Source organism: Tarenaya hassleriana, unplaced genomic scaffold, assembly GCF_000463585.1.
Source record: "Tarenaya hassleriana unplaced genomic scaffold, ASM46358v1 Cleome61, whole genome shotgun sequence".
Lineage (NCBI taxonomy): Eukaryota > Viridiplantae > Streptophyta > Magnoliopsida > Brassicales > Cleomaceae > Tarenaya > Tarenaya hassleriana.
The window spans coordinates 620,493-633,189 of record NW_010968608.1 but is presented as its reverse complement, the minus strand read 5'-3'; the positions used below and the strand labels follow the sequence as shown (position 1 = coordinate 633,189).

General features: G+C 32.4%; 1 protein-coding gene and 2 long non-coding RNA genes across 7 annotated transcripts; 1 reads left to right on the top strand and 2 right to left on the bottom strand.

Moving 5' to 3' along the window:
* Positions 1-3,046: 3,046 nt before the first annotated feature.
* LOC104799850 (agamous-like MADS-box protein AGL16) lies at positions 3,047-7,770 on the top strand. Its single transcript, XM_010522525.2, has 8 exons — positions 3,047-3,220; positions 3,339-3,529; positions 5,515-5,587; positions 6,167-6,228; positions 6,766-6,865; positions 6,967-7,008; positions 7,107-7,190; positions 7,278-7,770. Exons 2-8 carry the CDS (start codon positions 3,348-3,350, stop codon positions 7,449-7,451), a joined length of 717 nt encoding a protein of 238 aa, XP_010520827.1. The 5' UTR covers positions 3,047-3,220; positions 3,339-3,347; the 3' UTR covers positions 7,452-7,770.
* On the bottom strand, positions 4,282-6,770 carry LOC104799849. 4 transcript variants are annotated; one of them, XR_002023660.1, is made up of 4 exons: positions 6,416-6,770; positions 5,867-5,957; positions 5,178-5,223; positions 4,282-4,927 (listed from the first exon to the last, which is right to left on the bottom strand). It is a non-coding gene; the product is annotated as an uncharacterized LOC104799849 (long non-coding RNA). The 4 variants fall into 4 exon arrangements; XR_769623.1 differs by lacking the exon at positions 6,416-6,770 and adding an exon at positions 5,454-5,614 and having other exon boundaries at positions 5,867-6,258; XR_769622.1 differs by lacking the exon at positions 6,416-6,770 and having other exon boundaries at positions 5,867-6,258.
* LOC104799851 lies at positions 7,452-10,937 on the bottom strand. Of its 2 annotated transcripts, none has more exons than XR_769625.1 (3): positions 10,698-10,935; positions 10,320-10,380; positions 7,452-7,538 (listed from the first exon to the last, which is right to left on the bottom strand). It is a non-coding gene; the product is annotated as an uncharacterized LOC104799851 (long non-coding RNA). The 2 variants fall into 2 exon arrangements; XR_769626.1 differs by having other exon boundaries at positions 7,477-7,538; positions 10,228-10,380; positions 10,698-10,937.
* Between the last annotated feature and the right edge of the window lie 1,760 nt (positions 10,938-12,697).

The following is a 12,697-nucleotide window of genomic DNA, read 5'->3' as shown; positions in this document are numbered from 1 at the left end:
AAAAATTCAGATATCCTTCTTAACTTAACAAAGAGTCGTAATACTTCTAATAGAAATGATAATTTAAAATAGGGTGTCAATCAGACAGATCCGATCCGAATTCATAAGTTTTGGGTTCGGATTTAGATCGATCCGGTTTTTTTGGACTATATAGTTAAACTCGAAACATATTTTAGATTCGGATCGAGTTGGATCGGACCGGACTGGCCCATATAATTTTCTTTACAAATGTTATTTTTTTTATCTTTTTCATTTTTTAAAAAAATATCAAATTTTCAGATCGGTTCAAATCAAGTCCGAAGTTCGATTTGAGTTCAGCCCAAAAGATCAATTTTTTTTGGATCAAAAAATTTAGAGACGAAACTTACTAATTTTCAGATTAGATCGGGTCGAACCTCGGATCTCCAGACTAAATTTGACACCCCTAATCCAAAGATATCAATCATTTCAATAGTGGGTCATAACTTTAAATTAGTGGGTTATAACTTTATTTAAGCAACATTATGCCAAAAAAAAATAATTGCAAAAATGTTTGACTAATTCTTTGGTTGAACTGCTTTCTATATGTAAGGCTATTTCCTTACCGGTCAATTTCATATATGGCCCACGTGGCTGTCACTCTTCCTAGGATATAGACTTAAAAGACATTTTTCCTTTTGTCGTTTTTTTTTCTCATGTCAGAAAATTTTAATTGTAGATTAAAAAGCCGCGCACCCAATAAGATAACGTTTGTACATTTAAAATTTCGAATCCATTTCGATTAGATCAATTTTTATTTTGGATTTTGTAATTTAACTTTATTATATTTATTAAATTTTATAGAAAATTTTTGTTTGATATAATTTGGTTTATAATTAATTTTTTTCTAAATTTTTATTAATTTTTGTTTTGGATTTTGATGTTTAAATTTATTATATTTATTAATTTTTTATAGAAGTTTTTTGTTTGATATAAAATTATTTATAATTAAAAATATTTTTTTCTAAATTTTTATTATTAATTTGATGTTATTACTTTATATTCAATTTCTATCGTTAAAAATTATATAAGTTAGATTTTCATCTATATATAATCAGAATAAAATATATTTAGTCAATTTATATGGAGTTCATATACTTAAAATTTAATATATATATATATATAATATTTTGAAAAAATCCCCGCGGATCAAGCACCACAATTTCTATCGTTAAAAATTATATAAGTTAGATTTTCATCTATATATAATCAGAATAAAATATATTTAGTCAATTTATATGGAGTTCATATACTTAAAATTTAATATATATATATATATAATATTTTGAAAAAATCAACTAATAATACTGTTCTATTTGATTTGTTTTGATTTTTTTTTTGAATTAATATTCTTATTTAAAATTATTTTTAAAAAACTTTGATATATATATATATATATATTGATTATTATCTTATTGGATAACGTGACATCCAACAAGGAGACAAAAGTTACAGTTGTTGGCTAATCGCCATACTAATTTTGGAGTTTGATTCAAAATATTTTATCTTTAAATTTATCTTAATCTTGTAAGTATAAATATATTATAATAATATCCTAAATAAACAATTGAAATTTGTATTTTGATATGAAATGAATTTATAGGACGCATTCAACCAGGGTAGATCTATCTAATTATACGTACATAGATTTCTTTCTTGACGGATTCTTCGAAATAAACTCCTTTTTATAAAAAAAATATGAGGCACGATAATTTCGTTTTTATTTTAATTAATTATATATATAATTTAATTTAATAATATTAAGATGGCGTAGAATCAATGGGTCTCAAAGAGACTCTCGCCCCAATTGGACACCAATTACCAATTACCAAAAAAAAAATGGCATAGAACAATATTATTCAAATTGATTTTAACTACTTTAATTAATTAATATGAAACTAAAAAATTAATATCCATCTAATACATTTCATGAATAAATTTGGACCTATACTATTTATGTTTAACTTATTGTTAATAAAGGATAAAATAATTTTCTGAATCTATTATAATTCATATATTTGTACTTGGATATGTATAATTAATGATGGTATAAATCATGAGTAATTGTCTTATGTATTTTAGGAATTAGTGGAAAAGAAAATCAGGATTAAATGTATATTATTTTATTGATAAAGATGTCATGGTTGCCCCCCGGGCCCCCCTCCCTTAATGTAATCGTCTTAGGATCATGAGAATACTTCAATTGTACGCCAAGTTTCTAATTATACGAAAAAAAGTTTTTAATTATTAACTCGTTAACTTAAATGCATAAATGATAAGATACCAAAAATATAATATATATATATATATATATATGCGCTCACACCATTAATAATATAGTATTTATTAAATTTAATCTTAATTATTTAAACTAATTCATATAATGTCAATATTAATTATGTAAAATTAATAAAAGTAAACTAAAGTAATATTTTTATTTTTGTATTATTATATTTAAATAACAATTTTTTTACATCTATCATACACGTATGTGTATAATTTTGTATATGTGAATTGTATTTCTAGAAATCTCGGTTATTCAGTATATATTTACCAATCATTCACATACAACAGTTTTCTGTTTAAATTTAAAACTGGATCCAAAAAACATAGAACGCAATGAATTTGGGTTTAAAATATATTAATATTAGTCATAAATAAGTTCAAAATAGTAAATAAATTTTTTATACGTTTACATGGGTTAATCTCTGACATTTAGGCTGTACTGAAATATATAAAAGGGTATATACGTATATATATTAATCCCGAAAAAGATAATTAAAAGCCAAAAAATTAAGCTTTCTTAATTTCTAAAAATGGGAAGTCATATCATACACGTTTTCTAGCGACAAAACCGACCAATCTCCTACCTCGAGATCAATCATAATTGATTCTGATTCAGATAAATAATCGAGTCTTTAAAAAATGATTCAAGTCCATGAAATCTTTACCTATTAGGCCACGTGTCAGTTTATGATGGGCGATACACAAGTGCCTTTCTTTTTTAATAAAAGTTTTTACCCTAAATTCCCAAATGCATCTCTCTCTCTCTCTTCTCTCTCTCTCTCCACAAAGTTAAAACGACATCTCTGTTCCTCTGATCCTTCGCCGTTTTGTATGTTCTCTTTTTCCTCGACTTCTGGACGGGCAAAGTCTCCGCACTCTCTCCAATCTCTGTCACTTTCTCGCGAATCCGCGATTGGTACTTTAGATTTACTGTGATGCAATGTTGAATTCGATCTGGTTTCGATTTTCATATCGATTTCGAATATGGTTGATTTCTGTTCTTGTGATCGGTGATGATGACGATGATGATCCAGAGAGCAATAATGGGAAGGGGAAAGATAGTGATTCGGAGGATCGATAACTCAACGAGTCGACAAGTGACGTTCTCCAAGAGGAGGAGTGGCTTGTTAAAGAAGGCGAAGGAGCTTGCGATCCTCTGCGACGCGGAGGTCGGAATCATCGTCTTCTCCAGCACCGGCAAGCTCTACGATTTCTCCAGCTCCAGGTACTTTTGCCTTTTTTTTCATTCCTTTTTTCATATTTTTGTTTGACTTTAGATCGATCGCGCGTGAATTCGTCCTCTTGTTTGTTTGGTCCATATGATTGATGAGGGAATCGTTTTTTTTAAATCAATTAATAATCGAAGAGTTTCATGAGCATAAACAATTTAGATTTTGTTTTCACCAAAAAAAAAATAGATTTTGTAGATAAATTATAAATTCGTATTCCAATTCAAATTATCGTTAAAATTTCACAAGGATAGTGTTTGGGGGAAGACAGAGATGAGTTATAGCATTTCATGAGATCGCTTTGTTATGAAGTAAATATCTCTGTAGAGAACGGTGAATAAAATGGTGTGTGCTGTGTATGTGCATACACCGATACACGTATACTTCAACTGCGCATGTGTGTGTATGTATTCATAGACATCTGCATAGATGCGTGCATACATGTGACAATGATGATACATTAAATGAGTCCTCCTTCCACAAAAAAAGAAAGTTCAAATATCTGTAGTATCTACAACTTTCTAAATAGAGAAATGAGTGTGTATTTACTTTTTCAATACACAAGTGGATCATTATTCCATCAAAAGAAACAAGTGGATCATTACACACACATATGCATATACATATATATATATATATATATATATAATTATACCCATCATAAAATCCTTCGATGATTGACCACTAACACAAATGTAATGGTGGGTGAGTTCACTCCTTTAATGGGGACCTTTTTTCACTTTAGATATAATTCATCAAATTTCTTGCTAGATTGATAGATGTGTCAACATATGGTACATCTAAAGCCCAAACTTGGGAGAAAATTAGAGATTTGGGTGTTGAATCAGTGACTATGCGAGGTACCACTAATCTAACCTGTTAACACCGATCCATATCCTAAAAAGAAACAAACTGTGTAGTCACTGATCCAAAATGGATCAAGAGCTTTTAGGAAATGATGAAAAGAGAAAAGATAGGACAAGGAAGTGGTTATAGAGAACTGGATAGATATCAACTTGCAAATTTAGGCTTTCCCTCTGCTTTGCGCTCTTAGGTAGGTGTGGGGGATATGTAAACCCGAAGTCCTCTCAGTGCTTTCACCCCCTCTTTCCTCAGTCTTATCGGAGTTCAGTTCAGCTCGACTCGCCCTTCTATCGGGCGATATGAGCACCCGAACTTTCGCCACGCCTAACTGATAACCGAGTTTGATATTTGACCCTCACGAGATCTGGATTCGATACTCCAACTTAAAAATTTGAAGGGATAAAAACTGAAATTGTAACACCAAAAAATCTGGATAGTCTGTGTGCGGTGTTTACCATTCACTCCCTCTTAATATTTTTTCCCTTATTTATATTTTTATTGGCAACTAGTTGGTGGGTAGCTGTACCTACCTGGGGTTATAATAATCAGGTATTAGCGAAATTAGCTCTATATATTAATTCTGAACACAGGCTAACACTAATTAATTGTTTTTATGTAGATTCCGTCGCATAAAAGAAATGGTGTGCCACCAGGGAAAAAATACAAATCCCAAAATCAAATTTGGCAAAGTGTTTGATATCTCTTCATAGTTTCTTCTGTAGTATATATGCAAAGGTGTGAAACCCACCTGCTCCAGATTATAGGTTAGACATAACATACCTGTGTTTTGACCCGTCTTGTAGCTTGGTTACCGACCCTGCAACAACTGAGGCCAACACACAGAAAAAAAAGGTATTACAGAACCAAAAGATATAACCAAAGAAGGAGAAGAAGGATGGCTCGCTTGTTCTATGTTTCTGACCCAGCTTTACTGACTAAATCATACGAGATCCTACAAGACACATATGCACAGACCAGATGCAGCAGAATCAAACAGATATATATATATATATATATACACATAGAATTAGCAGACATGGACATGAATTTACAAACCTGATTTGAGCTGATTAATGGGAAAGATAACGTTCTCATGTGTTAAAATCTTCACTTGCAGCATGAAATCGATAATCGAGCGATACGGTGACACAAAAGGGGATAGCGAAAGCGACACAGTATCCGAAATCAAGGTAATTGCTTCAGATGATCTAATTTGACTTGCAAAAGATGAAACATACAATGTTCTGATCAGTACGATACTCACATTTTACTATTCAATACACATTTGCGGAGAAAACTCCGGAACATGTTCTTGTTAAAAGGGCTTAGGATTTTAGTGTGTACCAAATGATGCGAGCAAGATAGGAAACTAGATTTCCGCTTTTGCATTTTACCGAAACAAAACAACCGAATTCCGTACAGATATAATGCATTTCTGTATATGTTGTAGATGGATAGGAAATACTGACCTAATTATTTGCAATAAAATGAGGGGAAGGTCAAATGAAATGATCCTGTTGCTGACCTAATTTACTCACACAATATTGTTGAAGCAAACACCTGCCATAACAGAGATGAGGTCAAGCAACTGAAGCATACTATTATTTCTACTAACGCAGCAATTGCTACTTGGGTTTTCAACAATAACAGGAAATGTAGAAAGCTCATCGATCTTTTTTTTTCACCAACTTAGATATGGAAGGATCATCCTCAGTTTCCTATATTATGCTCTAGTAAACCACCTGAACTTAATTTGTTCTATATTCTAGTTCTGGCAGAGGGAAGCAGCAATTCTGAGGCAACAGCTACATAACTTGCAAGAAAACCATCGGTATGTTTTTGTATATCTTGCCTCCGAATACATTGCATGCATATTATTCTGAAAACAACAGTTAGAACAGCAGATGAAAAAGATAAATGCAAGTCCAGTTAGGGGATAATATGACTTCGGAAACTATTAATAATAGGGTATATGTGACCGTTGAGTCCAATTACCAGAACTCATTACCATAACAAACCTTTATATATTGGAATATCCCCGAGAATACTTCGTCAGCATAGCAAAGTTCTTCGGCTGAAAATGTACTCACCTGGTTAGGATTACCTGGGCAAAATACATCAGATGCTAGATGCCTATAGCCTCTCCAAAATCACGGTCGCATCTCTGCACTTTTTGAGAGTCACCTCACACATCTAGACCATTCATGAGAAGGGAATAACCAAACACTCCCCAGAATTTATTTGGTAAATGTAGAACCGTATTGGGAACATATATAGTTATCAAAATCCTCAAGACGGTGACAGAAATTTGTGTTCCGTAAGGAAATGCATCTTCAAAAACAGTCTCCTAATGAAATATACCTGACAGGAAAATGATGGGAGAAGAGCTTTCTGGGCTAAGTATAAAAGATTTACAGAGCTTGGAAAGCCAGCTTGAATTGAGTCTTCGAGGGGTACGAATGAAAAAGGTTTGGTCGCCATAACTAATCAGTCATGTTTGTGGCTTTTTTCGAAATGCAGTGGGTTGGTGCTCTATCTATTGCTCTTTCTTCTCTTTTGACTTTTGTAGGATCAGATTTTGATGGATGAAATAGAAGAACTGAACCGAAAGGTGGACCTCTAGTGGCAATTATCTTAGAACAGACTTTTCTATTTTTTGTCTATGTGCGTATGCCGAAACTAATTAATTTCTTACTCTTCCTGCTGCAGGAGAATCTCATGCACCAAGAAAATCTAGAACTCCACAAGGAACTAAACCTAATGCGCCGAGAGAATAAGGAACTACAGAAAAAGGTATTGCTAAATTGAACTAATCTAGGAGCTAGGATTTGCTATTTAAAAGGCGGGTTGCTTTCTTAACGAGGGTAATACCTATACCAGGTTTCAGTGCTGGGGGGTTCCGATAGTGCAAAAAGGAATTCCCTTCTCACAAATGGTCTAGACATAAGAGATGACTCAACAGAACCTGTCCATCTTCACCTCAGCCTACCACGGCACGTGCAAGCACCAGCCGCAGGGGCTACCAAACCCGGATACTTTTCTTTCATCACATAGAGCATACTCAATGTGTACGTGGTATGCATTGACACCTGCAACTCTTCAGAATCTCATCCTCCTTGATTTAACTGCAGCAGATTGCCACTGCATTATAAAAGAAAGCATGATCAAAAAGTAAATCCATTTGTATCAACATTACTAATGTGGATTCCAATGTCCTCTGTGGCCAATACATTACTCATTTGAAAAAAGAACTTCCTTAATTTGCCATTCAACGTGTATTTGATGGTCGAGGAGGGTTTTTTTTTCTCAGAGAACAAAAAATAGAAACTGTAAAAACATTGGAAACCATTAAATCTCATTCCGGTTTGGGTCAGAGAGGGAACAACAGTGCTACATTCAAACACTGTTAACTATAGAAATCACAAAATCCCGAACGACAACGCACAGAAATCAACACAACCAAATCACACTACAAATGTAATAGAGGAATGTTTTCCATACTTAAAGTAAAATACTCAAAATTTAAAATGGTCACTGTATGGAAATGAGGAAGAAAAACAAACAAAGACAAACATGCACAAATTACGGGATAAATGTATTTAGTTTGCTTAGATGGGATGAAGAAATTTTCAAGTACAAGGGTTGAGCGGAATATTTTGCACTCCTAATAGGATAATGTAGCACCAGCCCTTGATAGACGAGAAGGGCTCTGGCCCTCAAAGTAAAAGAGCCTTTGACGGTATCTATTCAGAGCAGCAAATGTTTTTACATAAGCAACTAGATGGTGGCTCTTGAGGCTCGAGCAAATTAAAGGAAGAAAAAGGGTAAGTGATTTGCTTCCTTTTAATTTTACTAGACACCGTAAAGAGGGTTATGTTAAGTATATTTGAGTCCTTTTAGCACTCCATGATGTTGTAAGAGCTCAATATATATGAGAGCACGATATCTATCTTGTTCACTGAATAATTTGTATGCCATAATCAAGGGAATGCAAGTTAATACATCAGTGTCTATCAGTTTAAAAGCCATATGCAATGAACACTAAGATAACAGTTCAGATGAATAAACTAATTAGAAAACAAAAGAAGCAGACAGTAATATTTTGATGATCATCTCACCCAAACTAATACCTAAAGATTCATTAAAATGAATTTACTTCTTAAACTCAAAATGGAGCAGAACATGACTTTCTGATGGCAGTTCCACCATTATCAATACCAAATAATTCATACTAAACTAAATTTCTAAAATTAGTTTTAACTTATAACCACTCGTACGTCGAAACCTTTGGTCCTTCTACCATATGATGATTAATTATATCTTCCTACTTTGTAAGAAAAAGAGCAGGGAGTGAAAGAATGGAGATGAGATGAAGCCAAGACCACATACTGTGGGGTATCCATCAAGCCATATTTAGAATACAATCTAAGGAATATCTCTACAACCAAAAGAAAGGCCCAGTATCAACAAATCTATAACTAAAGTACACGACCAACCACACTATAACCATAGATAAATTACTTGTAGGAAGGAGTGTTGGAATGTAAAGATGACACTTAAGTCTTAAACATGGACCCAAGAAATCCATATCATAGACAATCATATCCACTCTACATTATCCATACTTCCAGTCAAGTTATGATTGGACCTTCAAGACAAAAACAAGTATGCAAAGTTACTCTCAGAGTCCTAGTCTCCCATGAGTCGTGACTGCTGTTAAAACATTAAACAGCAGTTTCTGGAAGAGCTTAACACACCATAATAGCACCAACACAAGTTCCCACCCTATAACAAGGTCAAGGACTGAAATTTTCATACCTAGACCAATTTCTTGGTCATGGAAATTGTATTAATTAGTATAGGGCAAAATTTACAGAAGTTACCTATGATGATCTATTCTTTTTAAGCAAATTATTAGAGAAAATATTGCAACAGAGAGAGATAAGAATGTGTGGAACAAGCTCCACTCTAAGATCCATTATGAGAGCCAGATTATTAAGAATCTTTACTTTAAATGAGCAACGTTAGACAATAAAACTTTCTCACGGACCTCAACCTCAAGCATAATTAATTAGATTGAGTGATTAATTAAGAATGTAAAGGATGTTATGAAAACCGATTATTTCCTTTTAGTTTGGGTGTGGATAGTACAAGGCACAAATTAAGTCAGTGGTATTTCAACAGATCCCTTTTAACTTAAACATTAGTAATTAAAAAATCCACAATGCTTTCTATGGTTATTTGCTATCAAACGATTCAAACCATAACGAAAAGCTAATTAAACTTCGGTCAAGAGAAGATGCAAAGAAATTGTAGTCATCGCATGTTTGCATTAGTTGTAGTACAACTAACCTAACAAAACAACCATGTTCTACTGACTGTCCTCAATTAATGCGCATCATGATCAATGATCATGAACATTGTGAATAACAAGATGTATTGTTAGATATACATCTTAGGAAGCACCGATTGTGAACTTTTAAATGGAGCTTGCATAAAATAAATAAATAAATGAGAATTTTTTATTTTTTTTCAAAACAGTAGTTGATTCTAATTAAATAGATGGAAACTCCTCTAAACAGTAGTTTTGCATGTCATAGACTCATAGATGATGGACACTTTTCAAAGTTTCAATGCACAAGATCTTGTTATGTGCCCTTATTTTATGAGCACATATATCAAGTTGTGCCTGTAATGGAAACATAGTCTACCAATTAAAACAGCCAGAAAAAAAGGAGCCAGATCAACACAAGCAAATGACAAAGAAGACGCTTCTACGCCTCAAAGGATCATATGATATAAGGCAAATGACAAACAGTTGGATATATACATTTTTTTTAAATGGATCGCAGTATCTCCATGAAAAAGGGGAAAAGGCTCAAGAAATGCATCCGCCCGAAAAATCGAAACGATGAATCTCACCTGAAAATGGAGACATGTTCACTTGAGATCGATCCAAATAATTCTCATCTACGGGTATCATCTGCGCATGCAATCAAAATTAATAACACGGGGATTGGAAGCACTTCAATCGCTGTCGTCAACAATGAAATAGAAAAAAATAATCGAAGCATTATCTGCGAAAGTCCGAAATTATAAGGTCATGCAGCTGATACGTCGATGCTAAAACAAGTCTCATTTCCTTCATTTTAGCGATCTACTTTCTCGAGCATTCTCATCACCCAAACAGATCTCAAAAACGATTTAACAGAAAACCACGTATCATCGTCGTAAATCGAATCCGCAAATAGAAAGAACCGGAGAAAACAAAAGCAAAAAAAAAATCAGAAGCAAACTCACCAAAATTCGCCGACGAACAAAGCGGCGTCGAAAAGAGAATCGTACACGTAGGAATTTGTAAATGTCGATCTCTCACCACGAACATAATCGAGATCCGGCGGATAAATCTCCGGAAATCAGGCGGAATTCGTAACAGCGAAGGCTTTAGAGCAGATTCGGAAGAACATCTAGGGCAAATTAGAGACAAGGGAGTTAAAAAGATAGAATGGGAGAGAGGTGAACGAAGATATTTACGAGGCCAGAGGATATTTATATAGGAGTGTGGGGGATGGGAATGAACTTAATTTAAATCTTAATTACTTATTAGTGCGTTAAATCAGATTTTTAATTAATGAAATGAAATATCTAAGAATATAATCTAGGGTTTCGGATTTTCCCCCAAAGGCCCAGCTGATTGGCTTTGCTTCATGTAGCAAACATTTGATTGGGTCGGCGCTGTTGCTTAGTCAGTTCTATTTTATTTGGCCTTTGTGTCACAGAAATTAATCTTAAATTAAAATGTAGATTTATTTTTTATTTTTTATTTGCAATTATATTATTTCTTGGAGATTTAGCTTTGTTTTTCTTCACAATATCATCAAAAATAAATATAAAGATTTTAAATATTTAAATATTAAAAAATCGTATTTAAATAATTTTATAGTGTGTACAAATAATTTATGTAAAGATTTATTTATAAATTTACGAATAAATATAAAAAAGATATAACATAAATTAAATTGTGAGTGGAGAACATAGAAATCGTGAGATAACGAAGGTAGCCGAATAACGGATATATAGATATATTCAGTATATTATTTATTTTTTAACACTTTATGAGTAGAGATGGATCTAGAAATATATGTAATAGGGGCATGATTAATTTTATTATTTTTATAAGGGATATTTAATAAATTTACTTAGAATTTTATAAAATTTATAAATAAAATTAAATATTTAAATTAGATCAATAGAATTTGTGACGCCATTGCTATAATGTTGGGTCCGCCCATACTTATGAGTTTACAAAATATTATAAAAGGTATCTACAAAAATATTATAATATATATTATTTTTAATCCATTTAACACTTTTTCATGTACATTTTCACTTTTTGACTCATCATTTAAGAAATAAATATCCACAAATATTAAATCATACAACGAAATTTATAATTACAAGTATTCGAATTAAGAATTAAAAAATACGACGAAATTATGAATATATAACAGCGAATCATGTTTTGTTGATTGAATACAATAAGCAAACACCATACTTTAGAAAGGGGCTTCATTCAGTATTCTACTCTTTTCTCAAAATATATTGGATTATTACATAATCATTAGGAATATAAAATTCGTATTTTAATGCTAAAATATCTGGAAGCCAAATAGTCAGTTGAGCCGAGTCGAGCCGAGTCGAGTCCGACGATTTCAGAAAATAAATTTTATTTTAAAAATATTAAAGAGAGAGAAAAGTGTAGCTGGAGATTACAAAATAAATGCTTTTGATTAGTTTTCTTTTAGCGATTATAAATTCGCCACGTCGCACTTTCTATTTTTAAATTTTTTCCTCGTAATACTCTATTATCTTATTTTTATTTTATTTTTAAGACAGTACATATCTGTCAATGTTAGGGTATCTGCTCTCTTTAGCACAAACAACGACAAATACACTTCAATTTTTTTTTTTTATAATTTTAATTGCACGAATCCTATGGATTTCCAAATTTGAATTTAAATAAAACGTTAATTTGTCATACTAAACACCAACCATATTATAATGTCCTGATGCAAATGGAAAACAAAATATATGACTAATCCACGATTATTTTAAATCGCTAACAAAAGTTGGTGAAAATGAGAGTTGGCAAATGACACGTGTCAGCTTGATTAGCGTTCTGTCTTGCTGTATGCTTGATTTCCGATTACCAAAAGGAAATGATTGTATAAGAAGATATTTATAGGACTAGTGACACGTGCTCCTATGTCCGGTAAGATATTTTTGGTATACTTATCTTA

Bases quoted from the DNA above. Each gene is read 5' to 3' on its own strand.
- LOC104799850 (XM_010522525.2), top strand. From the start codon at position 3,348: ATGGGAAGGGGAAAGATAGTGATTCGGAGGATCGATAACTCAACGAGT. The intron at 5,588-6,166 runs GTAATTGCTTCA...TCTATATTCTAG, and splicing joins ACACAGTATCCGAAATCAAG to TTCTGGCAGAGGGAAGCAGC. The intron at 6,229-6,765 runs GTATGTTTTTGT...TATACCTGACAG, and splicing joins AACTTGCAAGAAAACCATCG to GAAAATGATGGGAGAAGAGC.